We start from the raw sequence: 27,231 nt of genomic DNA on the forward strand, positions 1-27,231 counted from the left end.
GGCACCAGCTGATGAAACACTGCAATTAAAGAACTACAAGCAGCAATCAGTTTTTGCGCAAAACGAAGTCCAAGCTACGAAGATGCTGCTGCAGTTCTGCATCTTTTCTCTCGTGCTCCATCTGCTGCTCTCAGTTCCATCAGGTGGGGCGGGAGGAAGGGGGGGGAATAGCGCCCAAAGTAAACCCACAGATCAGACCATCTATGCTAGTCTCCCACTATAGATCTATGGGAGAAGCGCTTGCGGTCCTTCCTCTGCTTTCCTCCTCTACTGTTAGCCCTTGGAACACCTGCCTCCGCCTCCTCTTTCTGAACTGCTTTCTCTATGGTTGCCCTCGCTCTCCTCTCAAGGCCCCTCAGCAATTCATAGGCCGTGCCAAGCTGCCCATCTCATCTGGGTCCTTCGGCGGCACAGCCGCGGTATGTCCTAGCGAGAGTGGCGGCGTAGGGCAGAGGGGAGGCCCCAGGCAGAGACGCTCAGGAGGAGGATGGTGGCGGAAGGGCCCAAGGCTCCCGCCAGTCCCGGCAGGGAGGGGCTCCCGGGGTCCGAGGCTGGTGAGAGGAGGCCGGAGGGGGGCCGGGCCAGGCAGCCAAGCAACACAGTTGGAGCTTCCCTCCTCCCTGGCCGGCAGGGAGGGAGGGAGAGGAGCTGCTTCCTTTGAAACCCAGGAAATTTAAGGGATATCATCAATAAGGGACAGTAGCGGGAAACGGCGCTGGGATAAGGGAGTTTCCCGCCAAATAAGGGACGGTTGACAGCTATGCACAGAAATACACAAGAAAAGAAATTGCATCAGCAGCGAACCAATTAAACCAGCTCCATCACACTCTCGTTTCTCCTTCCTGAGGAAAATGAAGACTTACCTGGCATCCCCTTTCGAAAGGTTCGTGTTCACAGGATGAAGGATAACTTTGTTTTCGTCCACATCCACCACACATTTCGTATGCAGGTCTATTTCTATTAGAAACAAAAAAAAAAAAAAAAAGAGGGAAAGGAAAGAGAATGTCAAAAGTCTGCCTTAAAATCAGAGGCATTTCGTGGTGCAGCTGGAATATTTCTGCTGAGCTTCCCAATTCACCGAGATGCTTGAAAGTCAGGTTAAAAGATACGGCTAGTTTTGTGCTGCCGTTATTTAGTTGCTTGATAACCTACAACACACGTCATAATTATTAATCGCAACAGTCAATGGTGCCCTTCAGTGCAGTTCAAAAGTTGTATATTCCTATCCTATTTTCATTTTCATAAAAATAATAAAAATCATTGCTTGTATATACCGTTCATTGTGCTCCTCCCTCAAAGTTAAAGATATATCTATCCATAAGTTTGATTTCTCTCTGAAGCTATTATTATTATACCTGTTTTACAGATCAAGAAGTCTGCAGTGACTCCTGTGTGACTTTTGTTATAATTCTGCTGCATGGCTTGTTTTGTTAACAGAATTTCATAGGCCGCAATTGTTTTAATGATGACTTGTAAATGTTTCACAGATGATTTGCTATCTATTCAGTGTAATTTACGCTGCATTTGTGATGTTCTGGGACGTTACTGCTATTTATCTTTTGTAAGCCGCTTTGCGATTCATTTGAAGGAAAACATTGCAAATCAAACAGAAATATAGTGAATCAAATCGGACGAAAACGTCTTTGATATGCCGCCGTTCATTCACTGGTCCTCCTACTGATGAGTTTTAAAATCAATCTTTCCATACAGATTTTTAGCCTCTTGGATCCTGTTTGGCCCCCACCCACTGGCACAAACTAAGAGCCTCACTCTGACTGCTCACCCACACTGTCGCAGTTGCATGTGGGTTCATCTCCAGCTTCGCACTTGGCCACAGAAGCTGCCGGGTCGTTCCATCGTGGTTCCCCCAGTTTTACAGAGACGCCACCAGGAAAGGACTTGCAGAGCGATTTGCAGCTGGCAAACGAGCCCCAGAGGCTGGCACAGAGGGCAGGAAGAGAAGCAAAGGGCTGCCACACAGCTGTTTAGTCAGATATCGGCTCCAGGCAAGCGAGAAGGCAGCAAAGCAGGCCTCTGCCCCACCAGTGACACACGAGCGTAAAAGAAGCCTAAGTCCACACACACACCAAGACTCTTGAAAATTTAAGCATTTCTGGATAAGACTCTTGCAGAACAACTGCAACATGGTGGTACCTGTATTTCAGGGAGTTGGGCTGGATGACCCTCCAGCCCCTTCCGACTCTACAGTTCTGTGATTCTACATCCGCCACGAAAAAGGCATGCAATTTATGCCCTTGAGACTGACCCAGAAACTCCAGCGGGTGCAGAATGCCACGGCGAGACTCCTTACGGGGTCCTTGCTGCGAGATCACATTCACCCGGCACTATACCAGCTGCACTGGCTTCCAGCAGAGTACAGGGTCAGGTTCAAGGTGCTGGTTTTAACCTTTAAAGCCCTATACGACCTAGGACCTTCGTACCTACGGGACCGCCTCTCCCGGTATGCCCCACGGAGGACCTTACGGTCTTCAAACAAAAACATCTTGGAGGTCCCGGGCCACAGGAAGGTTAGGCTGGCCTCAACCAGAGCCAGGGCTTTTTCAGCTGTGGCCCCAATCTGGTGGAACGCTCTGTGCCAAGAGACATGGGCCCTGCGGGACTTGACATCTTTCCACAGAGCCTGCAAGCGGAGCTGTTCCACCACGCCTTTGGCCAAGGCACAGCCTGACCCCCTCCTTTGATAATCTTCACAGAACTCTAACCCAATGGTTGCCATCAATTTGATTTGAACTGATTTTTTAATGAATTGATTTTAGAATGCTGTATTATTTTACTGTTGTTAGCTGCTCTGAGCCCGGCTTCGGCTGGGGATATAAATAAATTTTTATTATTATTATTATTAATATATTTTCTATGAACTTCCGGCTGCTCCTGCCCGAGGCTCCATTCCCATGGATGAAGGTTGGTTTAACGAAACCACGCTAAAAACAAAATCACACTTAAAAGCTCAATATTGGCCCCCGAAAGGAAGACCTCCCAACATTTCCAAGGGAGTCTCTGGCTTTTATGAGTCTCCAGGTGGGCCGTAGCATAACAGCAGGTGCAATGAAGAAGAACAACATGGTGGATATGTTTGGGACTACAATTCCCATCAAGCCTCATCAAGCACAGGGACCGGGGTCATAGTCCAAGATATATGGAGGGCTTGTCGGAAGACAGATTAGAGCAGCCTTTCTCAACCTGTGGGTCCCCAGGTGTTGTGGAACTACAACTCCCATCACCCCTAGATAGCAAGGCCAGAGCTCAGGGATGATGGGAGTTGTAGTCCAACATCTGGGGACCCACAGGTTGAGAAAAGCTGGACTAGAGAGAAGGCTGTTGCAGAAGATTGTGCCCAACTCCAGTCTACGTCTTTGCACAAGAAGCCAGAGAAGGTGCCTCCATTCCCGTTGTTTGAAGACCTTGCTGTCTTGATATGGTCCAGGGAGGTGATGTCAAACGCACCCACGCTGAACAACTGGAGACCCCCATCCCTGCCTCTCTCTCCCTAAATAAATACTGCTCTGCCGTATCAACAGAGCAGCATGGGAACGGACTGAGCTGAATCTCGTCGGAAATGACAGGAGTGGATTTGATCAGATCTGACATGGGGCAGTGGTTAGGCCAGGGCTGGAAAAACCAAAGTTCAAATCCCCGCCAGGCTACAAACGCCACGAGTGACCCTAGGTCAGGCATGTCCAAAGCCCGCTCCGGGGGCCTAATCCGGCCTGCTGGTCGGTTTAATCCAGCCCCTGTGGCAGTTTATTTCCTGGGGTAAAATCCCACCAAAAGCTCAACAACTTCAACCCTTAAAAAATGTCAACAACTTTGGTCGGCCCTAACTCACATTCACTTTATCAAATCTCGCCCTCTTTGAAAAACGTTTGGGCACCCCTGCCCTAGGTCAATCACACCCTTTTGGTCTGAGGCTCCAAGACTTTGGCCACCTCATGAGAAGAGAAGACTCCCTGGAAAAGACCCTGATGTTGGGAAAGATGGAGGGCACAAGGAGAAGGGGACGACAGAGGACGAGATGGTTGGACAGTGTTCTCGAAGCTACCAGCATGAGTTTGACCAAACTGCAGGAGGCAGCGGAAGACAGGAGTGGCTGGCGTGCTCTGGTCCAGGGGGTCACGAAGAGTCGGACACGACTAAACAACTAGACAACAACAACAATCAAGATGCAGATTTGTTGTAAGGATAAAATGGGAGTGGAAACATCGAAGAATCACATGAACCTCCTGGACATGAACCACCTGAAGTTCTCTGGGGGGAAAGGCAAGATGCAATGAAATAAATATTGAATATTTCTCCTTTCGCGATTCCCAAACAGGTCACCGGCCCAACCATCAACTCTCCCAACGGTTTGACTTCACACCCAAAAAAGGTATACTCCTCCACTGTCTCCCAAGAGACAGACAGGTTGTTGTTTAGTCGTTTAGTCGTGACCGACTCTTCATGACCCCCTGGACCAGAGAACGCCAGGCCCTCCTGTCTTCCACTGCCTCCCGCAGTTTGGTCAGACTCATGTTTGTAGCTTCGAGAACACTGTCCCACCATCTCGTCCTCTGCCGTCCCCTTCTCCTTGTGCCCCCCATCTTTCCCATCAGGGTCTTTTCCAGGGAGTCTTCTCTTCTCCTGAGGTGGCCAAAGTCTTGGAGCCTCAGCTTCAGGATCTGTCCTTCCAGTGAGCACTCAGGGCTGATTTCCTTCAGAATGGAGAGGTTTGATCTTCTTCCAGTCCATGGGACTCTCAAGAGTCTCCTCCAGCACCATAATTCAAAAGCATCCATTCTTTGGCGGTCAGCCTTCTTTATGGTCCAGCTCTCACTTCCATACATCACTACTGGGAAAACCATAGCTTGAACTATATGGACCTTTGTCGGCAAGGTGATGTCTCTGCTTTTTAAGACAGATAGGTGCCAACACATAAAAGCAGTAAATCAATTCTGCAAGCTCCCTTCAAGGTATTTTATGTGAAGCAATTTACAAATGGAATCGAATAAACAAATGGATGGATTCCGTCACTGTCCCCAACACTTGCCCATCGCGCCCACAGAGCAGGGTCTCCTAATCCTCTCTCCCACCAAACCAAGGCCGCGGCGACAGTTTCAGCTTTCCAGTGGGTCCGTGCCCCTTCCTTACCCTGCCGCGCTGAAGGTAAACACCAAGACAACAAATTCAGGATGACAAGGCCTCGGGGGCAAAGCCAGTCCACGGGCCAGTAGGGTGTGGAGGCAGATGGAAAATATGGCGAGACATTTCTGAAATACCAGGCTACGCACGCAGGATAATGCTTTCCCTGGGCTTTCTCCGGGAAATGCAAATAGGTTTTATTTCCACTTCTGAGTGTCCCTTTGAAGCGCACACCTGCTATGGCGGTTAATCTACCACTGCCTTCCCTCCCACCTCCAATCTGTCACTAATTGGGATTTTTAAGTCGCTAGGCTGTAAGCTTTCAAATGCAGGAGGTGAGGAACATGCTATACACTGTTCTACTGCAAGGGGGGGGCGAATCCCAATATTTCCAAACGCCGAAGCACCTACGAAGCATGATGCTAGTCCTCATGAATTTGGGTCCCTCTTGAGGCTGGCTCCCAAAAGGAAATTGGATTCCCAGAACTAACCCCACTCCCACTCTGCTTTACGGAGCACAGCATTGGCATTGATAGAAAGGGGTTTGGGTTCCTTTAAAAGGTAACTTGGCTATGAGAAAAGCCATTTGTAGATAAGGAATATCTCAGGAAGGGGAAAGGGTTGGGAGAGAGGAGGGGGCTACCACGGGTCCTAAAAGGAGCTATTCTTTCGCTTCACCGAAACTGAAAGAAAATTCCATCCCGAGATAATTATCAGCTTGCTATGCTTGGAAAAAGCCACGGGTGTCAAATTCCCATCACCACCTTGGGAAATATTTGCTACAGGTGAAGCCTAGACATCAGTCCAGCCAGGAAATGCCGGCCCCTTTCCATTCAAAGGATACAGCAAGGTCAGAAGAACCTACATAGGAGGTTGTCGGTTTGGGATGAGAATGCAGAAAACTAAGGTTTTCCCCCAAGTCCCTACACATCTATTAAGTGAGGTATACTTCTTCGGTACCTTTGATCTTCCATAACTATATGGCCATTCAAAAAACATTTGGATTTAGCTATTTCATTTCAGGAAGAGTCCTTAACATGCATTTCAAAATGCCTCTCACATAAGCCACAGCGCCGTTCATTACCTGAGAACCATTTTTAATTTTGAGAGAGGTGCAATTTCCCACAATGGCGAGTTCCAGCTCCTAATGTCAGGGTAAAGGTAAAGGGACCCCTGACCATTAGGTCCAGTCGTGGCCGACTCTGGGGTTGCGGTGCTCACCTCGCTTTATTGGCCAAGGGAGCTGGCGTACAGCTTCCGGGTCATGTGGCCAGCATGAATAAGCCGCTTCTGGCGAACCAGAGCAGCGCACGGAAACGCCATTTACCTTCCCGCTGGAGCGGTACCTATTTATCTACTTGCACTATGATGTGCTTTCGAACTGCTAGGTCGGCAGGAGCAGGGACCGAGCAACGGGAGCTCACCCCATTGTGGGGATTCGAACCACCAACCTTCTGATCGGCAAGTCCTAGGCTCTGTGGTCTAACCCACAGCGCCACCCGCGTCCCTGGGTATGTTTACATGGAAACAAATTCTGTCTATTTGTTTGAATTATAGTTTGTTTTTTAAAAGATGTATTGCTTGACTGCTAGGTCGGCAGGAGCAGGGACTGAGCAATGGGAGCTCACCCCGTGGCGGGGATTCAAACCACTGACCTTCTGATCAGCAAGTCCTAGGCTCTGTGGTTTAACCCACAGCACCACCCGCATACCCCAATGTCAGCGTAGCAGCATGCAAAAACCCAACAGATTTTTCTGATGCAGATGTCTTCAAGCACAGGGCAAAAGGCTAAGCTTGCTGGGGATGGGGATATGGACACCCTCCAAACCCGTTTATGAATAAGCAAAAACTATACTGACAGGCTGCTCAGTAAGAGCTGTTCGACAGTGGAATTTGCTGCCAAGGAGTGTGGTGGAGTCTCCTTCTTTGGAGGTCTTTAAGCAGAGGCTTGACAACCATATGTCAGGAGTGCTCTGATGTTGTTTCTTGCTTGGCAGGGGGTTGGACTCGATGGCCCTTGTGGTCTCTTCCAACTCTATGATTCTACGATTCTATGATTCTACAGACAGATGTTGTTGCTCCCCAGCAATCTGGTCAACACAGCTTACAGTGGTGCCTCGTGTTACGGACAGAATCCGTTCCGGAGGCCTGTCCGTAACGTGAAACGCCCACAACTCGAAGCGCCGTGTCTGCACAGGTGTGCGGTGCGATTTAGTGCTTCTGTGCATGTGGTGAACTGTCGAACTTTCCCCCCTTGGAGAAGCCTTCATCAGTTTGTTGGCTGGAGAGCCCCTGCGATTAGTCAAAATTTCTTTGTACTAAGCTTTCAGGATTACCTCCTAAGGTCCAGACACCCTCTGCCAGTTTGGCCTGACTGCTGCCATGCACAAACTGAAAGGTCCACTATAAAGTACATCATGCTGAACAACCACCCCAGTGTTAGAAACTCACGTATATAAGCCAGGCGCAAAATGGCTCCTTAAACCAAGGTTGCGGTCGCGAAAACAGAATGTCTAGTTACCATCTGGGAGCAAGGCGGTTCAAAAGTCTTCTTTTTCAATGACGGACTGACTGTGATTATGAGTTAAATGTTTGGCTGGTTCAGATGGCAACCTTGAGCTAGGTTAAGAAGAAAAGTCAGTGACGCAGACCATTCATAACGTAGGAATATTCTTCACAACTGTGAGCAGGGCAGTGCGGTGGGTTTAAGGGAAGAGAAATGACAACAATGAACTATGATGATGTTCACCGTTCCTGCTCAGGCTGCACAGAAAAAGCAATTTGGTTCCTGAAATCCATTCCGGTTGTGCAGGTAAAATACAACAACAACAACAACAACAATTTATTATTTGTACCCCGCCCATCTGGCTGGGTTTCCCCAGCCACTCTGGGCGGCTTCCAACAAAGATTAAAAATACATTAAAATGTCACACATTAAAAAATTCCCTGAAAAGGGCTGCCTTCAGATGTCTTCTAAAAGTCTGGTAGTTGTTTCTCTCTTTGACATCTGATGGGAGGGCGTTCCACAGGGCAGGTGCCACCACCGAGAAGGCCCTCTGCCTGGTTCCCTGTAGCTTTGCTTCTCGCAGTGAGGGAACCGCCAGAAGGCCCTCGGAGCTGGACCTCAGTGTCTGGGTAGAACGATGGGGGTGGAGACGCTCCTTCAGATATACTGGACCGAGGCCGTTTAGGGCTTTTAAGGTCAGCACCAACACTTTGAATTGTGCTCAGAAACATACTGGGAACCAATGTAGGTCTTTCAAGACCGGTGTTATGTGGCCTCAGCAGCCGCTCCCAATCACCAGTCTAGCTGACAGAATTCTACAGGATGGGGCAATAGTGCGTGAAAACAGTCAAGATCCAATGATCCCCAGATGGTGGGGGTGTCAGGCGCCATCCCAGCGCCGCCCAGGCATCTTCACTTGGTCACAAGTGGTCGAAAACTAGGTGCAAAATTTAGAACACTCATCACAAATGGTGGGTGGATTGCATTTCGTCTGGTCAGTCTGCCAGGCTGGCTACCAACCTAAAGACGACTGCACAAATTCCTGGAAGAGAAGGCTATCCGGTGGCTGTGCCCGACCTCGACATCTGAAGGCAATAATGCTTCTGAATACCAGCTGCTGGAAACCGCAGGAAAGGAGAAGGCTCTCATGCACAGATCCTGTTCATGGGTTCCCCACAGGAATCCAGTTGGCCGCTGTGAGAAGAGGATACCGGACTAGAGCCAGTGTGGTGTAGTGGTTAAGAGCGGTAGTCACGTAATCTGGGTAACCGGGTTCGCGTCTCCGCTCCTCCACATGCAGCTGCTGGGTGACCTTGGGCCAGTCACACTTCTGTGAAGTCTCTCAGCCCCACTCACCTCACAGAGTGTTTGTTGTGGGGGAGGAAGGGAAAGGAGATTGTTAGCCGCTTTGAGACTCCTGAAGGGGAGTGAAAGGCGGGATATCAAATCCAAACTCTTCTTCTTCTTCTTCTTCTAGATGGGCCTCTGGCCTCATCCTGCAATCCCTCCCTAGACGTCCAATCTTCCCATGAAACATATACTCTTCAGCCAGCCTCAGGATTCCCAAGACTGAAAACCACAGAGACTGAACATTTGGGTCAAATTTGGCCTGGCAGCCAATGCTTGAAGATGCAGTTCCCCCACAGAGGTTTATTATTATTTATTCTTGATTTCTGGAATTAAAGCCCGCTGCTTCGAGCAAACGGATGCCAGTTGGCATTCCAAAAAGAGAGAGACTCGAAAGCAGCATCAGCGGTTAGGGAAATCAAGTAACACGAGACAACCACATCTCCAATCCATTTCTCCCACCAACACATGCTGTTTTCCAAGTGCCTTTGCTGAGTGAAAATTGAACTGACTCCATGGCGGCTGGAGGGGAAAGGAGAGACTACAGAAAGCCTCGCATGGAAGAAGCTGCAGAAAGCGCCAACCAGGGGCACAATCTGGTGGAAATTTCTGCAGCCTAAGCCGCATTTGGGTGAAGGGAAGCTGTGCGAGAACAGCGCTCTTGTTCTCACAGCGATTCCCTTCATCCACGCAGCCTGAAGATGTTCCCCTTGGATTGTGCCCAAAGTCAACAAATGTGGCTGGAAGGATCGCTCCCGAAGTTTCAGAGACTTGCAGAGCAATCCCTTTTGCGCTGCCCTTTTGAGAGCCAGTGTGGTGTAGTGGTTAAGAGCGGTGGACTCGTAATCTGGTGAACCGCGTTCGCTTACCCGCTCCTCCACATGCAGCTGCTGGGTGACCTTGGGCTAGTCTCTCAGCCCCACTCACCTCACAGAGTGTTTGTTGTGGGGGAGGAAGGGAAAGGAGATTGTTCGACGCTTTGAGACTCCTTAAAGGTAAAGGTAAAGGGACCCCTGACCATTAGGTCCAGTTGTGGTTGACTCTGGGGTTGTGGCGCTCATCTCGCTTTATTGGCTGAGGGAGCTGGCGTACAGCTTCCAGGTCATGTGGCCAGCATGAATAAGCTGCTTCGGACGAACCAGAGCAGCGCACGGAAACGCTGTTATCTACTTGCACTTTGACGTGCTTTCAAACTGCTGGGTTGGCAGGAGCAGGGACCGAGCAACGGGAGCTCACCCCGTCGCGGGGATTCGAACTGCCAACCTTCTGATCGGCAAGTCCTAGGCTCTGTGGCTTAACCCACAGCGCCACCCATGTCTAAGTGACTCCTTAGGGTAGTGATAAAGCGGGATATCAAATCCAAACTCTTCTTCTTCTCTTCCTCTCAACTACTGTTCCCATCATCCTTAGCCAATGGCCATTCTGGTTGGACAGATGTGAGTCCATCAGCTTCTCTTAAGCTTCAACCCAATCTATACTTAGTACCAGCATTCGAAATTGGCCAGGCGCATTTTGCACCTGGCTACTGGCCACTTGCAACCAACTTAAGATGCCTGGGCGCCAAGATTGGCGCCTGACGTCTCCACCACTTGGAGGTACCTGCCTGGGGATCCTTGGATCTGGACTGTTTTCACATACTAGCAAACACATCCTGTAGAATTCTATCCGGGATATTTTATGTGCACAATCAGAACGAATTTCAGAAACCCAAAAGTAATATTTTTAAAATACGAATTTTGAGCCGTCTGCCCTCAAAATGGCATCTAGGCAAAGATGACAGGAAGAGTTAGAGGCCAGACAAAACAGAGAGTCTATAAGGAATGGAGAATATATAAAGAATACTTAAAGAATTATGGTATAGACAGAAATCTCCTGGCAGAATTAGACTGATCCTTGAAATTCATAACTGAGGTATAATGAAAAATCACAAGAAACAGGTATAACGTATATAACAGATAAAGTGCAGTGAGAATACTTGGAAGTCTTTGTAAATGTTTGCAGCACTTTTTATTTCTAATTGTGTGAATAATCATTGCATTAAAAACATACTTAATGCTGAGGAATTTCATAATGACGTATGTTTTTTCTCTTCTTTTTTCCTTGATTTTTATACACTTGTCCTTATTTCATGTTTTTCTTTTCTTTCTTATGTTGTAAGCTTGTAATGGCAAATACTGTATGGATGTATTCATTTTAACTCAATAAAGATTGACTCAAAGTTTAAAAAAAAACCAAAAAGGCATCTAGGCATTCCATTTTGGTGACCATAACCCTAGTTTAAGGAGCCATTTGGCACCTGGTTTATATAGCTGAGTTTGTAACACTGATATTTTCTTGGGAGCAAGTCACATTTAAATCAACAGGACTTAACTCTGAGTAGGCACACACAGGACTGTGTTGCTAGTGACTCTGAACTTATCTGAAGTACAGTTGCAGCTTGGTTCTCGAACAGAACCGTTCGAAAACCAAGGTGCGGCTTCCCATTGGCTGCAGAAGTGTCCTGCAGCCAATGGGAAGTCACGCTGGATGTTTGGCTTCTGAAAATTGTTCGAAAACCGGAACACTCACTTCTGGGTTTCGATAGTTTGGGAGCCAATTTGTTCGGGAGCCAATGCGTTTGAGATCCAAGGTACGACTGAAATGGTTAATAGGGAAATTTTGAAGGTGGGAAGAGTCCACAGCAGCGTGACTTAAACCACTGGTCTTTAACAGGTGAGGTGGGACCCACAACTAGGTCATAGTCTGACCTACAGTACATCCCATAATCAGCAGAGGCACCAAAGAAACGTATGATAAATGAATTAAGAAGCAGGTCTCCAACTTCAAGCGAGGACAAAAAGGTGAGTTTGAGAAGACGGAAGAGAACTGGCTTCTGTTCAGCCAGAGACACTCTTTTCCGAATCCGACCTTACAATAAAAGTCTAGGTTACAATTTTCATAAAATTTTCAGACCACGGTAATTAGCTGGTTAATTATGCATGGGTACATCTGCCGGGAAACATACAATACTTGCACCCAGATCTCCGCAGTAAGGAGAGTCAGAAAGGCAAAAGGTAATTGTGCTCCAATTTTGCCTTGCCGCAGGAGGGTGGGGGCGAGGGAGTCAAAACCACTGAAAGAGGAATCTGCCCTAAGTATTTGGGATAAGGTAAACAAAATTTTCAAATAATAAAGAGGTGTCATTTCTCGCTCTCGGCTTAATCGTTCTTCTGCTAAGTAATTGCACACAATGAAAAGGCAACTCACCCAGCAATTTTTCGACCCAGCAATTAAAAGGTATTATTGCTATGTTATGAATATGCTCCATTCATCCATTTTAATGTTTCGGGCAGCCGTGAATTAAAGGCACAGGAGAAAGGTAGTCAAAGATGGGGGAGAGGGAAGAGAGGGAATCATCAAATTGGAAAGTTGGAGGGTCCCCAAAGGGCATCTGGGCCAACCCCCTGAATAATAATATTATAATAATTTATTATTTATACCCCACCCATCTGGTTGGGCTTTCCCAGCCACTCTGGACGGCTTCCAACAGAATATCAAAATACAATACAACATCAGACATTAAAAACTTCCCTAAACAGGACCACCTTCAGTTGTCTTTTAAAAGTAAAATAGTTGTTTATTGCCTTGACAACTGCTGGGAGGGCATTCCACAGGGCGGGCACCACCACCGAGAAGGCCCTCTGCCTGGTTCCCTGTAACCTCACTTCTCGCAATGAAGGAACCACCAGAAGGCCCTCAGTGCTGGACTCAGCGTCCGGGCAGAATGATGGGGGTGGAGACGCTCCCTCAGGTATACTGGGCCGAGGCCGTTTAGGGCTTTCAAGGTCAGCACCAACACTTTGAATTGTGCTCGGAAACGTACTGGGAGCCAGTGTAGGTCTTTCAAGACCGGTGTTATGTGGTCTCGGTGGCCGCTCCCAGTCAGCAGTCTAGCTGCCGCATTCTGGATTAGTTGCAGTTTCCGGGTCACCTTCAAAGGTAGCCCCACGTAGAGCTCACTGCAGTAGTCCAAGCGGGAGATAACTAGAGCATGCACCACTCTGGCAAGACAGTCTGCAGGCAGGCAGGGTCTCATCCTGCGTACCAGATGGAGCTGATAAACAGCTGCCCTGAACACGGAAATGACCCGCGCCTCCATGGACAGCTGTGAGTCCAAAATGACTCCCAGGCTGTGCACCTGGTCCTTCAGGGGCACAGTGACCCCATTCAGGACCAGGGAGTCCTCCACACCAGCCCGCCCCCTGTCCTCCTAGAACAGTACTTCTGTCTTGTCAGGATTCAGCCTCAATCCGTTAGCTGCCGTCCATCCTCCAACCACCACCAGACACTCACACAGGACCTCTAAGCCATCTTGAAATGCAGGAATCATAGCTGAAGAATCCTGGACAGGTGGCCATCCCAACCTCTGTCTAAAAACCTTCAAGGAAGGAGAGTTCACCACCTTTGGAGGGAGACCAATTCCACTGTCGAACAGCTCTTACTGCCGAACAGACGTGGACTCCAAAGCCACAGAAGTTTCTCTCAAAATGGGCATAACTGCCTCACAAGTGCAAGAGACTTTCAGGAATTCTGATGTTGTTGCAAAGCTTTTATTAGGCACTGCTCTATTTTTAAGCATGCTGAAACAAACTACACAGGTTAAAGTACGAGACTGGTTTCACTATCTTCAGATAAACGAAGTATTTAAGCAGGACAGGAAAATAGGCTTCCAGATGGAGAGGTCAAAACTAGAAACAGAACTGCTAGAACCCAATACTAAGAATTTGTCGAGAATGTACAACTTGCTGTTGAAATGGAACACACAGGATGAAACGGTGAAATCAGCTATGATTAAATGGGCACAAGACATTGGTCATGAAATTATGTTTGCTGACTGGGAACAGTTATGGACCACCGGTACTAAATTTACGGCATGTAATGCCTTAAGAGAAAACATTATGAAAATGGTGTACAGGTGGTACATGACCCCAGTCAAGCTTGCAAAAATTTATCATTTGCCCAATAATAAATGCTGGAAATGTAATGAGACTGAAGGTACCTTTTACCACCTCTGGTGGACCTGCCCGAGGATAAAAGCTTTCTGGGAAATGATCTATAATGAAATTAAGAAGGTCCTTAAATGGACTTTCCCTAAAAAACCAGAGGCTTTTTTCCTGGGCATCGTCGGCCAATTGGTGAGAAGGAAGGATAGGACGTTTTTAATGTATGCTACCACAGCAGCAAGGATTCTTTTAGCAAAGTATTGGAAGACACAAGAACTACCCACGCTGGAAGAATGGCAGACGAAGGTGATTGACTACATGGGACTGGCGGAGATGACCGGCAGAATCCGTGACCAGGGGAAAGAGACAGCGGAAGAAGACTGGAAGAAATTTAAAATATATCTTAGAACTTGTTGTAAAATTCAGGAGTGTTAAAATGTCAAGGAGTTGGGAAATAGAGAACTGCAGCTGTAATTAATAAGTTAAAGAAGAATCTAAAAGAAATTGAATTGAATAATTAGTTAATTGAGGAGTTGCTGAAGAAATATAAAATAAGGATGCAGAAAAGGGGAGGTATGGGGAAGTCCGAGAAGTAAGGTGTATGAAAGGACGGTTATGAAATTATATATGTTTATATGTGTGTATGTCTATGTATTGTATATTGTTTGTGTTTATTTTGTGTTTGGAAAACCAATAAAAATTTATTAAATAAAAAAAGAAACAAACTACACAGGAACGTGTCTGCTTCCCCATTGCACAGTTTTCCAATATTTCACTCCTCCTGCCGTGCGAGTTGCTTTACAAGGGCACTCAGAGCCAATAAAACGAACTGTGTTAAAAACCTTCCTGGTCTTCAAAAAGAAAAAGGTAATTGAAGGCTGCCACTTTGTTTAGAAGCAGATTAACAAACGTTCAAAAAGGAGAGATACAGCAGTCACAGGAGACTTCCTGATATTTGTTGAGACTCAAACCCTGCCAAGAATGTAAAGTCCAACGAATTGACCTCACTGACAATTTAATTTCCCAAAAGGTGGAAGAAGTGACAAGGAAATCATCTGTCCTGGATCTGGTCCTCAACAACAGGGAGAAATTGATCGGCAAAGCGAAAGTACTCGGAAACTTGGCAGGAAATGATCATGTCCTGTTGGGTTTCGTGATACAGAAGCGAGGGAAAGCGGGGTGTAGTCGGACATGCACTCTGGACATTAAGAAGGCCAGTTTTAAAATGTGATTAAGGCTGGATGGCCACTTTCCATATATGAACTAGTTGAGATTCCTACATTGCAGGGGGTTGGACTGGATGACCCTGGAGGGCCCATTCCAACTCCACCATTCTATGATTCTACGATTCCAAGCAAATTCACCGTATTTTTCGCTCCATAAGACGCACCTAGTTTTTAGAGGAGGAAAAAAGGAAAAATAAAATCTGAATGAAACAGTGGATGTATGATTTTTGTGGTTCATACTGTGGTCACAGACATGTGATTTGACGGTGAGTTTGGGGTAGCCCAGTGCAAAAATCCTGAGGATCCCTGCTTTGTAACCACGTTTTTGCGCCACTGCGGCTCCACGAAACAGTGGATGTGTGTGTGTGTTTGGTGCAGGCTGTAGCCATGGACATGCTATGTCATCTGATGGTGAATTTGGGGTGACCCAATGCAAAAATCCTGAGGATCCATGGGCTTTTACCTCCCACCTCCCAGGCAGCCTCCTTTATCTCTAGCTTCCTTATCTCCCTCCCCGATCGCTTGGTGATTAGCGGCTTTGTTTCAACACCCACTTCCCTCTTTCAAAAAACAAAACAAAAACATGATCTGCTTTTCGCCCCGGGCAATTCGGCTCCAGGGACCACACATTCACTCCATAAGACGCACAGACATTTCCCCTTACTTTTTAGGAAGAAAAAAGTGCACCTTATGGAGCAAAAAATACGGTAAGCCTAAGAAGACTCTAGCTTTTCACTTTTCAGCTCGTATTCACGTACCAGTCGGTCCCCTTTCCGTTCAGAGGCATACAACACAAAGTCGACGCAGCCCAGAAACAGCAGATGCAAGCGACAGAAACAGGAGTTGTGCGGGAAAGGGAGTTAACCATCTTGTGTAAACAGGTTCCTTGGTTGAAGCAGGGAATCTAGCGCACACTGTATAATTAAACACCAGAACAAACACAGAGGAGAGGAGGTGGCCCCGTGGAAGGACAAGCAATTTCATTCCTCTCCATCCTAAACCGCCCGGCTGAAAACTGACAATTCAGATAAGGCGCCACAGTACCCTTTTACAGCGTGGTTGGGGAAACTTCAGGACCCAAGGGAAAAGCACATGCAACCCTCTAGGGCAGAGGTCCGCAAACTTTTTCAGCAGTGGGCCGGTCCACTGTCCCTCAGACCTTGTGGGCAGCTGGACTATATTTAGAAAATAAATAAAAATGAACGAATTCCTATGCCCCACAAATAACCCAGAGATGCGTTTTAAATAAAAGCACACATTCTACTCATGTAAAAACACCAGGCAGGCCCCACAAATAGCCCAGAGATGCCTTTTAAATAAAAGGAAACATTGTACAGTGGTACCTCAGGTTACATATGCTTCAGGTTACATACGCTTCAGGTTACAGACTCCGCTAACCCAGAAATAGTGCTTCAGGTTAAGAACTCTGCTTCAAGATGAGAACGGAATTCGTGCTCTGGCTGCGCGGCAGCAGCAGGAGGCCCCATTAGCTAAAGTGGTCTTCAGGTTAAGAACAATTTCAGGTTAAGTACGGACCTCCGGAACGAATTAAGTACTTAACCTGAGGTACCACTGTACTCGTGTAAAAACACCATGCATTTTAAATAAAAGCACACGTTCTACTCATGTAAAAACACACAGATTCCTGGACCATCTGCCAACCAGATTTAGAAGGTGATTGGGCCGGATCCGGCCCCCGGGCCTTAGTTTGCCTACCCATGGTCTAGGGCTCCCGTTCTGGCACGTGGGGCACCCTAGTTCCCCCCCCCACTCAAGGGATATGGCTTGCCCCCTTTCCTTGAGTTTCTCTGTCTGCAGGAATGTGTCCTTGAACTCTGATACTGGCACTGACTGGACAGAGGGATTTGTGTCTGTGTGCTCATGGAAACTAAGCCAGTTTCTCAAACTTGGGCCCCCCCGCTGCTGTTGGACTACAACTCCCACCATCCCTTTCTAGCAGGTCAGGGATGGTGGGAGTTGAAGTCCAACAACAGCTGAGGACTCAAGGTTAAGGAACAGTGTGCTAAGGGAAGATCGAATTTACATTTGTCGCTCTGACCACCTTTGCCTCTGGCCCCAATCATCACTACTAAGCAGCCCCCGGAAAGTCACCCAGAAGGGTGAAAAAGGCTCCTTTTCCCTGTTGTGCACCTTGACGTTCCAGTGCAACACACAGAACTGTGGTTTGTTGCTTCTGATTCAGTTACTCCCTAAATTTGTATCCTGCCTTTCCCTCCTAAAGGAGGCCAGAGCAGCAGTGCTACAAATGCATGCATTGGGCTCACAGCCTACCCTCTCCACCTCCAGAGGAGTCCCGCTTGCAGCCACGCCAGAGGAAGAAAGGCAAGGGAGCAGGGAGCCAAAGTTCATGCAATGCTCAACCACGGTTTAGTGTTACATCCAAACGCAGCCGCAGAGGAACTGTGTTTGTGTGCTGACCAGAATCCAGACCCCAATGACGCAGTTCCCTCGGGAGTCAAACCTCTGCAACACACAATCACCCCTCTCACCATCGCTGTCACCTAGCCAGGGCCCTGGATACTCCAGCGAACACAGAATCGGTGGTCTTCTGCTGATGGCGGAGGCTGTCGCTTGGCGGTACGGCATCCCGGTCCCAGGTTCAAAACCTGACACTGCTAGGAAGGGCTGGGAACGCCCCATGTCCGAAACCCTGGAGAGCTGCTGCCAGTCAGTGTAGGCAATGCTGAGCTAAATGGCTCGCCGAACAGAATTTTGTAGAATCGTAGAGCTGGAAGGGGTCCACCAAGGGTCATCTAGTCCAACCCCCTGCAACGCAGGGATTTCTTGCCTGGTGTAGGATTCGAACCCACGACCCTGAGATTAAGAGTCTCACACTCGGTATAGAGCACCTTCCCAATGTTCCTATAAGTGCACTGTACAGAAGGATGGCAAGCAACTTTTATGAATAATAGTAATAATAGAATAATAATAATATATTATTTATACCCTGCCCACCTGGCCGGGCTTCCCCAGCAACTCTGGGCGGCTTCCAACCAAATATTAAAATACAGTAATGCATCAAACAGTAAAAGCTTCCCTAAACAGGGCTGCCTTCAGATGTCTTCTAAAAGTCTGGTAGTTGTTGTTCTCTTTGACATCTGGTGGGAGGGTGTTCCACAGGGCGGGTGCCACTACCAAGAAGGCCCCTGCCTGGTTCCCTGTAACTTGGCATCACGCAATGAGGGAACCGCCAGAAGGCCGTCGGCGCTGGACCTCAGTGTCCGGGCAGAACAATGGGGGTGGAGACGCTCCTTCAGGTATACTGGACCAAGGCCATTTAGGGTTTTAAAGGTCAGCACCAACACTTTGAATTGTGCTCGGAAACGTACTGGGAGCCAATGAAGATCTTTCAGGACCAGTGTTATGTGGTCTCCCAGTCACCAGTCTAGCTGCCGCATTCTGGATTAGTTGCAGTTTCCAGGTCACCTTCAAAGGTAGCCCCACGTAGAGCTCACTGCAGTAGTCCAAGCGAGAGATAACTAGAGCATGCGCCACTCTGGCGAGACAGTCTGCGGGCAGGGAGGGTCTCAGCCTGCGTACCAGATGGAGCTGGTAGACAGCTGCCCAGAATTGACCTGTGCCTCCATGGACAGCTGTGAGTCCAGAATGACTCCCAGGCTGCGCACCTGGTCCTTCAGGGGCACAGTTACCCCATTTGGGACCAGGGAGTCCTCCACACCTGCTCGCCTCCTGTCTCCCCAAAACAGTACTTCTGTCTTGTCAGGATTCAACCTCAATCTGTTAGCCGCCATGAAACTTTGTCCTAGTTTACTAACAATGAGTAATACTGAAGATCCCGGTTACTAAGCCAACATTCACTCAGACGCCCCAACCTCCCAATTTCTGGGAACTGTAGTTTGAGCTAACTAGCACCATCATGTTGGTGCTAAACCAACAGCCTTGACCCTCATCCCTGGCTGCTAAACTGTGGTTTGGAAAACCCAGGAAATATGTCCAGACTGGGTCTCTGAACTGTTTGTTGCCACCAAACCGCTGGGTCCTAAATTGAAGCCTGGACCTTGAAAGGTGAATTGCACCCTGGAAGGCGGAAGAGTTAAAAGGACGGGAGCTTTGAACATATGGCCCTAAGGAATGAAGTATTTGTAGCCCAGGGGGCAGAGATCACTAAGCCATCTTCTTCTGATAAGGCTATTGTTAGATGGAACAATGGCATGCGTTAGACACCATTCCTCCAAAGTGACGCAGGAGCCTTGGTGCATGCCACATTCAAAGAGAACAGAGGCAGGATTGATGCAGGAAATAATGCATCCCTCCCCACCCCCCACCCCGGAAAAATCTGCCAGTTTAAAGAAGCTATGGGCAACCCTCCCCTGGTCACATGCATGCGCAAGTTTCAGATGTAAAAATAGATCTACGTTCTGATAACATGTGCCGAAGCAGCATAGTATTGCTTTGGGGGTTTGGAATTTTTTTTAAAAAAAAACAAAGGTTAAGAGAGGCCGACTTTGGTCCTATCGCCATCTTTTCTCAGCTTAATGTACATTCTGAATATTTTGTGCATTTAGAATTCGAAAAGGGCACGGGCGTCGGAAGGAATAAAGCGAAGCCAAGACAGACGCAAGCCTGTTTAGTCTTCCGGTTATAATCGGTTTCACACTTTTAAGGAAAGGGGTTCCTTAATATCCCCCAGCCAAAGCCTGAGAGCCGTTATTCATAGAATCATAGAATCATAGAGTTGGAAGAGACCACAAGGGCCATCGAGTCCAACCCCCTGCCAAGCAGGAAACACCATCAGAGCACTCCTGACATATGGTTGTCAAGCCTCTGCTTAAAGACCTCCAAAGGAGGAGACTCCACCACACTCCTTGGCAGCAAATTCCACTGTCAAACAGCTCTTACTGTCAGGAAGTTCTTCCTCATGTTTAGGTGGAATCTTCTTTCTTGTAGTTTGGATCCATTGCTCCGTGTCCGCTTCTCTGGAGCAGCAGAAAACAACCTTTCTCCCTCCTCTATATGACATCCTTTTATATATTTGAACATGGCTATCATCTCACCCCTTAACCTCCTCTTCTCCAGGCTAAACATGCCCAGCTCCCTTAGCCGTTCCTCATAAGGCATCGTTTCCAGGCCTTTGGCCATTTTGGATGCCCTCCTCTGGACACGTTCCAGTTTGTCAGGGTCCTTCTTGAACTGTGGTGCCCAGAACTGGACACAGTACTCCAGGTGAGGTCTGACCAGAGCAGAATACAGTGGCACTATTACAGATCTCTAATCTGTCAAGGTCATTTTGAAGTGTGATCCTGTCCTCTGGGGTGTTAGCCACCCCTCCCAGTTTGGTGGCATCTGCAAATTTGATCAGGATGCCCTTGAGTCCATCATCCAAGTCATTGATAAAGATGTTGAATAAGACCGGGCCCAAGACAGAACCCTGTGGCACCCCACTAGTCACTCTTCTCCAGGATGAAGAGGAACCATTGATGAGCACCCTTTGGGTTCGGTCAGTCAGCCAGTTACAAATCCACTGAGTGGTAGCATAGTCAAGACCGCATTTTGCCAGCTTCTTTCCAAGAATATCATGGGGCACCTTGTCAAATGCCTTGCTGAAATCAAGGTAGGCTACATCCACTGCGTTCCCTTCATCTAATGCTCTTGTGATGTCTCGTAAAATTCCCTTGTAAGGAGCAGAGGCAGAAAACTTATTTGGGGGTGAAAGAACAGGTGGGCAGGTACAGCTTGCGTCAAAGCCCCCCACCAACACACCCCTGACCCCCAGCTCAGGAGAGGTGGTGCAAGTCGCCGCTTTCTGACCCACTTCTATGGGGGAGCCCCTCGCCTTAGGTCTTCCAAGTTTGCACCAACAATTTAGAACCGGGAGAGGAGAATGTGCTGGGTATGTCCAGGGTGAGGAGGGCATTTTCTGGCCAGGAGGTGGGAACCTGCACCTGATCAATAACATTTTTGGAAGGCCAATGCAAGGGAAAGAGCCAGGCAGTTGACGCTGTAAAGGGGCCTTTTTGCACTCTGTTGTGGGGTTGGGGGGACGGGGAAGGGGTCAAACCTGTTTTGCCCCAGAGCCCAATTTGATATTTCATGACTTGCAAGCTTTACAAGCCCGGCAGCTTAGCACAAAAGCTATTCAGAAGAGGGATCTTCTACACCGGCTCAGGAGCACAAATGTTAAAAAGCCAGCGTATCAATAAGTAATAAGGAAACAGATGTTCTGCAAGCTCAGAGATGAAACCTGCCTGCCTGGCCCCTTTGCCCTCAGGTGATGACAAATCCACAATAGTAGTTTTTTGTGTAAAACACACACACACACATTCAGGAGAAAAAGCTTCCAAGGTTTCACACCCATCAACGTTCCTGTTGCAAAAACTTCAGCAAACCACCACTGAATTATTATTATTACCATGGGCAACATTCAGCGTTTAGCCACCCTCGGAGCAGACTTAATGGTTTTGGTTGATTTCAGTGGGTCTACTGAGAGTACAAGTGATCCTGGATATCACCCAATTACACGGCATTTCAGCGTGTTTTTCCGTGCCTTATCTTGCTGCACACTTTGCAATAACTCTGAATGGTGAGAAAGTATGGCTGACTGTGCCTTGCAGGGCTCGGTCGGTACAGCCTGAGACTTTTTATGATCAGGGTCGTGAGTTCGAGTCGGGCAAAAAGATCCCTCCACTGCAGGGGGTAGGACTAGATGACCCCCCCTCGAGGGTCCCTTCCAACGCCACGATTCCATGAGAGTTCATGGCCAGTGCAAGTCCCGAATTTCCACTCCAGCACAGCAAAAACAAACAGGCAATCTCAACCCACACCAACTGTTTGCTAATATGCAAAGCTCGTCTCTTTGAATCGCCTTTGAGCCAACTTGCCAGGAAGGGATGAAGATAGCAGAAGACTTGCTTTGGGGGCATGTCTATAAGTGTTGGGCGTGTTGGGCGGGGAGGGGAAACCCTTTGTTTTCAAAGGTGCATTACAATTCCCTGTGTGGGGTGTTATCGGAGGGCGTGAACCTCTGCAGGGGGAAATGTCCTGCTCTCCTTCTGGGGTGGTTTGTCCAAATTTGGTCTCCACCCAAGCCGTCAGCATGTGACAGCGACCACATCCCAGGAAACAGCTTCAACTGGCCAGCTAAACCAGATGAAGGCAACTGATGGGTCTCAAACCAGAAGAAGAAGAGGAGGAGGAGGAGTAGCAGTAGTTTGGATTTCATATCCCGCTTTATCACTACCCGAAGGAGTCTCAAAGCGGCTAACATTCTCCTTTCCCTTCCTCCCCCACAGCAAACACTCTGTGAGGTGAGCGGGGCTGAGAGACTTCAGAGAAGTGTGACTGGCCCAAGGTCACCCAGCAGCTGCATGTGGAGGAGTGGGTAAGCGAACCCGGTTCACCAGATTACGAGTCCAGCGCTCCTAACCACTACACCACACTGGCTCTCAGGGCGTTGGGGATTTCCCCTTTGTGAGAAGACAGGGCAGATGGAAGGGATGAGGCCAAGAGTGGGTCTTGTGGTCAAGAAGGTGGTTTCTGTGTGTGCTATAGAGGGAAGTGAGGGGCAGGTGGGGCTCTGGGAAGGGAGCCCACCTAGGAGAAGGAAAACTCTGATCCTAAATCTCCACTGCCTTGCAGAGCATCTTCAGGAGAAGAGAAGGCGAAGGAGAAAACGCTACGCAAATCTGGAGTAGAGTCCATAAAGCAGTTGGATGGCACATTGTACACCTGCAAATCCTGCAACCAAACTAGTGCTCAACATCTCGCTCTGCTTTCCTCTGGCCCACATCAGCGAGGCTGAGAGGGGGGTCTTGTTGTCCGAGCAGCCCTGGACCTCCAGACACACTGACCACCAGGGAGGTTACTTCAGTGCTGCCGGCGCAGTGCTTTGAGTTTGCCCCCGAAGGCGCACTCTATTGTCTCTCGAGGCGGACGGGCGCCAAGAACAATTCCCCACCTAAACGATTGCAGACCAAGGTGTCTCTGAGTCCTACCTGGAGATACCAAACCGGAGACCTTCCGCAACTAACGACTGCTAAGTAATATGCAGCTGAACCTGAGGTACTTCAAAGCACACCTCTGCAAATTCCACATTAACATTACAGCAACTCTGGGAACACCCAGAGAACTTGCCTTTCCTTGAGTGCGTGGCAAGGTGACTCTTTTCACGTTGAACAGGACACACCTCAGCTATAATAGTATTATTGACGCAATCTCCCTCCACGGACCTCCTGTGACCTCACGGTGTGTTGACACCAACCAGCGTTGAGCGGCAAGGGGGGGGGACAGAAAGTTGCCTGCAGGCACAGGAGCTCAGGAGTTTTTGGGAGCACCCAATTTCCTAACATGCATCTGGCCGCACGCTTAATACCGCAACTGAGCTCAGTTCGAAACGGAGGAGGCCGACTGCAATGGCAGGAAAAGCGCAGCAGGCTGTTCGCAGCATATCATTTCAAGGTTTCACAGGAAGCAGAATCGCAGAACGGCAGAGCTGGAAGGGACCCCCGAGGGATATCTAGTCCCACCCCCCACACAAGGGGGTGTCTTTTCGCCTAATGGACTTGGGGAATGCAGAAAGGTCGCCCCAAAGGGCAAGGAGGGAGAAGAATGCGAGAAGGAAAGTAGGAGCCTCAACGCTGCAGTTGTGATTCCTGCATTGCAGAGGCCTGGACCAGATACGATATTCGATACGATAATCTTTATTGTCATTGTCCTATACAGAACAACGAAATTGAAAAATCTACATAAGACATTCAAAAACCAACAAGCCAACAACTATCCCAACCTGGTTAGCCCCCTAAAAACTCTGATACCCCATTTTTAAATACAATATACTCCCATAGAGACTCCTTACACTGCGTTTAAAACCAAAATCGCATTTGGATAGAAGCTGTTTCTCAGGCGGCTAGTCCTAGTCATTATAACCCTGTACCTTCTTCCAGAAGGCAGAAGCTGAAAGAGATCATTTCCGGGGTGCGCACTATCCTGCGCTATCTCTGCAGCTTTCTTATAGCACCTGGAAGCATAGATTTGATCCAAGGTGGGAAGAGTGCGCCCAATTATTCTCTCTGCTGTCTTTACAACCCTGGACAGCATTGTTTTTCCCTGACTGTGCAGCTCCCAAACCACACACACGGACCATAAGTTAATACACAGTACAATGGTAAAATGCCATCAACAGGTCCTTTGGGTTCCTTGGCTGTTCTTCCCTGCCCTGTGACAGGTGAACCCCACGTTCTACAAACAGGATGGAGGTCTACCTCTTACCAGCCCACCCTAGTGCCAATGCATAGGGAGCTGCCCCCTGCCAGCTCAAGCCATTCACCCCACTCTGACTGGCAGCAGCAGTCCAAGGACTCAGCAAAGTCCCTTGAGATCTTTTCACCTGGAGGTCTGAGGATTGAACCTACAAACCTTCGCCCACAGCACCAGTTTCCCGTTTTACTTTCTCAGAGTTTGGGGTCTCTTCTGACCCCCCCCCCAGACATCACCTACCCCCCCATGAAGAAGCTGTCCCTCCAAATGCAGTATTTTTGCACAGGGTGGATTCCTTCTCTGCCTCCCAAGCCAGGGCAAAGCTTTCTCATCTGCCGCTCCCCATGTTTTTTTTTTGGGGGGGGGAATCTCTGCCAATCAAATCAAAGCAGCCCCTTCCTCGCAGCTCCTGAATGGAGATCACTCTTCTCCCCCGCCCTCTCATTTTGAAAGGAAGGGGAGGGTCACCCCCTGTCCAATTTTATTTGGAGTGGGGGGGGGGGTCTTCTCTTAGTACTCCGTTACCCCTCCGGTGTTTTGTCCGCCCCCTCTCTCCTTCAGCTTCTCGTGAGTGGCGGGTGCCCTTCCAACTTCATTTAGATTGGGGGGTGTCTTTCCTTCTCCCCCCCCCCCAGGAACACAATTCTGCCCATTTTGCAAGTCCCCCTTCATCCTCCGCGTACCGTTTTCAGGCGAAGGGGAGACCCTATTTTCCTTCTCCCCCACTCCTTCAAACAACCCCCTACGCGATATTTTCCTTCTCTCCCACCACCACCTTTCAGAAGGCAGGGGGCTCCACCTCCCCCCTCTAATCCCTTAGGGCAAGACTCCCCACATCCACCCCCATTTGTGTGTGTGTGGGGGGGTGCTTCCTCATCTCCCTATATCTCAGCTGAGGGGACGTCACCACCTTTCTTTTTGGGGGGTGGGGTCTCCCCTTTCCCATGTTTTCATGGGGTAAAGGTTCTTCCTTTAACGGGGGTCTCTTTTCCCCTTTTGGAAGTGGTCTCCCCTTTCCCCAACTTTCACTGGGGGAGGGGTCTTCCGGGGGGGGGGGAAGAGGTTCCCCTTCTCCTATGTTTCTACCGGGGGTGGGGGGATGATTCCTTTTTAGGGGGGTCTCCTGTTTCCCTTTTTGGAGGTGGTCTCCCCTTTCTCCTACTTTCACTGGCACAGTTTTCTTCCGTTTTTTGGGGGGGATTCCCCTTTTCCTATGTTTCCACTGGGGAATGAATTCTTCCTTTTGGGGGGTGGGGGTCTCCTCTGCTTCCCTTTTTGGAGGTGGTCTCCCCTTTCCCTTACTTTCACTGGGGGAAGGATCTTCCTGGGGGGGGGGGTTTCCCCTTTTCCTATGTTCCCACCGGGGGCGGGGGAATTCTTCCTTTTTAGGGGGGTCTCCTCTGTTCCCCTTTTTGGAGGTAGTCTCCCCTTTCCCCTACTTTCACTGGCACAGATTTCTTCCCTGTTTTTTGGGGGGGGGTTCCCCTTTTCCTATGTTTCCACCGGGGATGAATTCTTCCTTTTTGGGGAGGGGGTCTCCTCTGCTTCTCTTTTTGGAGGTGGTCTCCCCTTTCCCCTACTTTCACTAGAGGAGGGGTCTTCCTGGGGGGGGCGGAATGTTTCCACCGGGGATTTTTCTTTCCTTGGGTGGGGGGTCTCTCCTCTTCTCCCTCCCCCTTTTCCCCATGTTTTGGGGTGCCTCCCTTCCCCCCTCTCCCTCTCTGCTTTTTTTTGGGGGGTCTCCTCTTCTCCCCTCTCTCCCCACGACTCACCCCTCCTGTTCATGGGCCGGACCCGCACGGCCACCTTCACTTTGGAGTCCCCCATCTCCGCCAAAGCAGCGCCTCTCCCGCCGCCGCCGCCGCTCCTCTCCGGGTCTCTCCAGGCTTCCGTCTTCGCGGACGAGGCGGAGCGCAGCCACGACTCCCTTCCAGGACTACGACGACCGGCATGCACCGCGGCGTCGCCAACGCCACTCTTTCGACCCCTCTCGGCTCCCGTCGGCGGCCGGCAGCCCCGCTGCCTGACGGGAAACGTGGTCCTGGGAGCAGCCAGGCCGGTACGGAGGGACCGGAGGCCGCTGGGAATTGTAGTCCGCCGAAAAGGGGGCGGAGAAAGAGAAAGAGAGAGAATGGAAAGGCCCGAAGGAGCTTCGCCCGGCGCGGTGCGTCCTGGGAAGCGTAGTCCCGCGCGGCAATTCGCAGGTGCGGTTCCAGAGAGGAGGGAGGCGGCTCGTTTCCGCGGTCCTGATTGGCTGGCGGCTCTCTCTCGCGGCTGAGCGCTCACCTGCGCGGAGAATTCCCCGCACGCAGAGAAGTAGCCCGTCGGGGAGAGCCGTGCAGCCTGAGGAGCTAGGTTTCTAGGTGCAGCCAGGGCCGGATTGAGGTTGGATGAGGCCCTAAGCTACTTTTTTGTGTTGAATATATGCTATATGGTAATTGATGGACCTAACAAGTATCTCAAGTCATTTGCACATGACAAAATATGCATTTTATCAAAGTACAGTGGTACCTCGGGATGCAAACGGGATCCGTTCCGGAGCCCCGTTCGCATCCAGAAGCAAGCAAACGTAACTAGTGACTGCACGTCTGCGCACATGCACGTCACTTTTCGCCGCTTTCTGCGCATGCGCGTGGCATCATTTTGAGCATCTGCGCATGCACGAGCGACAAAACCCGGATGTAACGCGCTCAACATGAAGCATATTCAACCCGAGGTATGACTGTAATGGCTGAACTGAAATGCAGTTAAGAAGAAGTATATTAATAGTGAAATACAGTTAAGAAGGCTGATCGCCAAA

At 49.1% G+C, this 27,231-nt stretch overlaps 1 protein-coding gene across 1 annotated transcript in view; it reads right to left on the minus strand.

Moving 5' to 3' along the window:
* The window catches only part of KIF13B (kinesin family member 13B), a 207,893-nt gene extending 181,558 nt beyond the window's left edge, over positions 1-26,335 (minus strand). Inside the window, exons 1-2 of the mRNA XM_082216297.1 lie at positions 26,204-26,335; positions 864-957 (exon numbers count right to left, since the gene is read on the minus strand). Coding sequence (XP_082072423.1) covers positions 864-957; positions 26,204-26,258 — 149 coding nt within the window. The 5' untranslated portion in view covers positions 26,259-26,335. The remainder of the gene's footprint in view (positions 1-863; positions 958-26,203) is intronic.
* Between the last annotated feature and the right edge of the window lie 896 nt (positions 26,336-27,231).

Source organism: Podarcis vaucheri (genome assembly GCF_965113315.1).
Source record: "Podarcis vaucheri genome assembly, chromosome: 3".
Lineage (NCBI taxonomy): Eukaryota > Metazoa > Chordata > Lepidosauria > Squamata > Lacertidae > Podarcis > Podarcis vaucheri.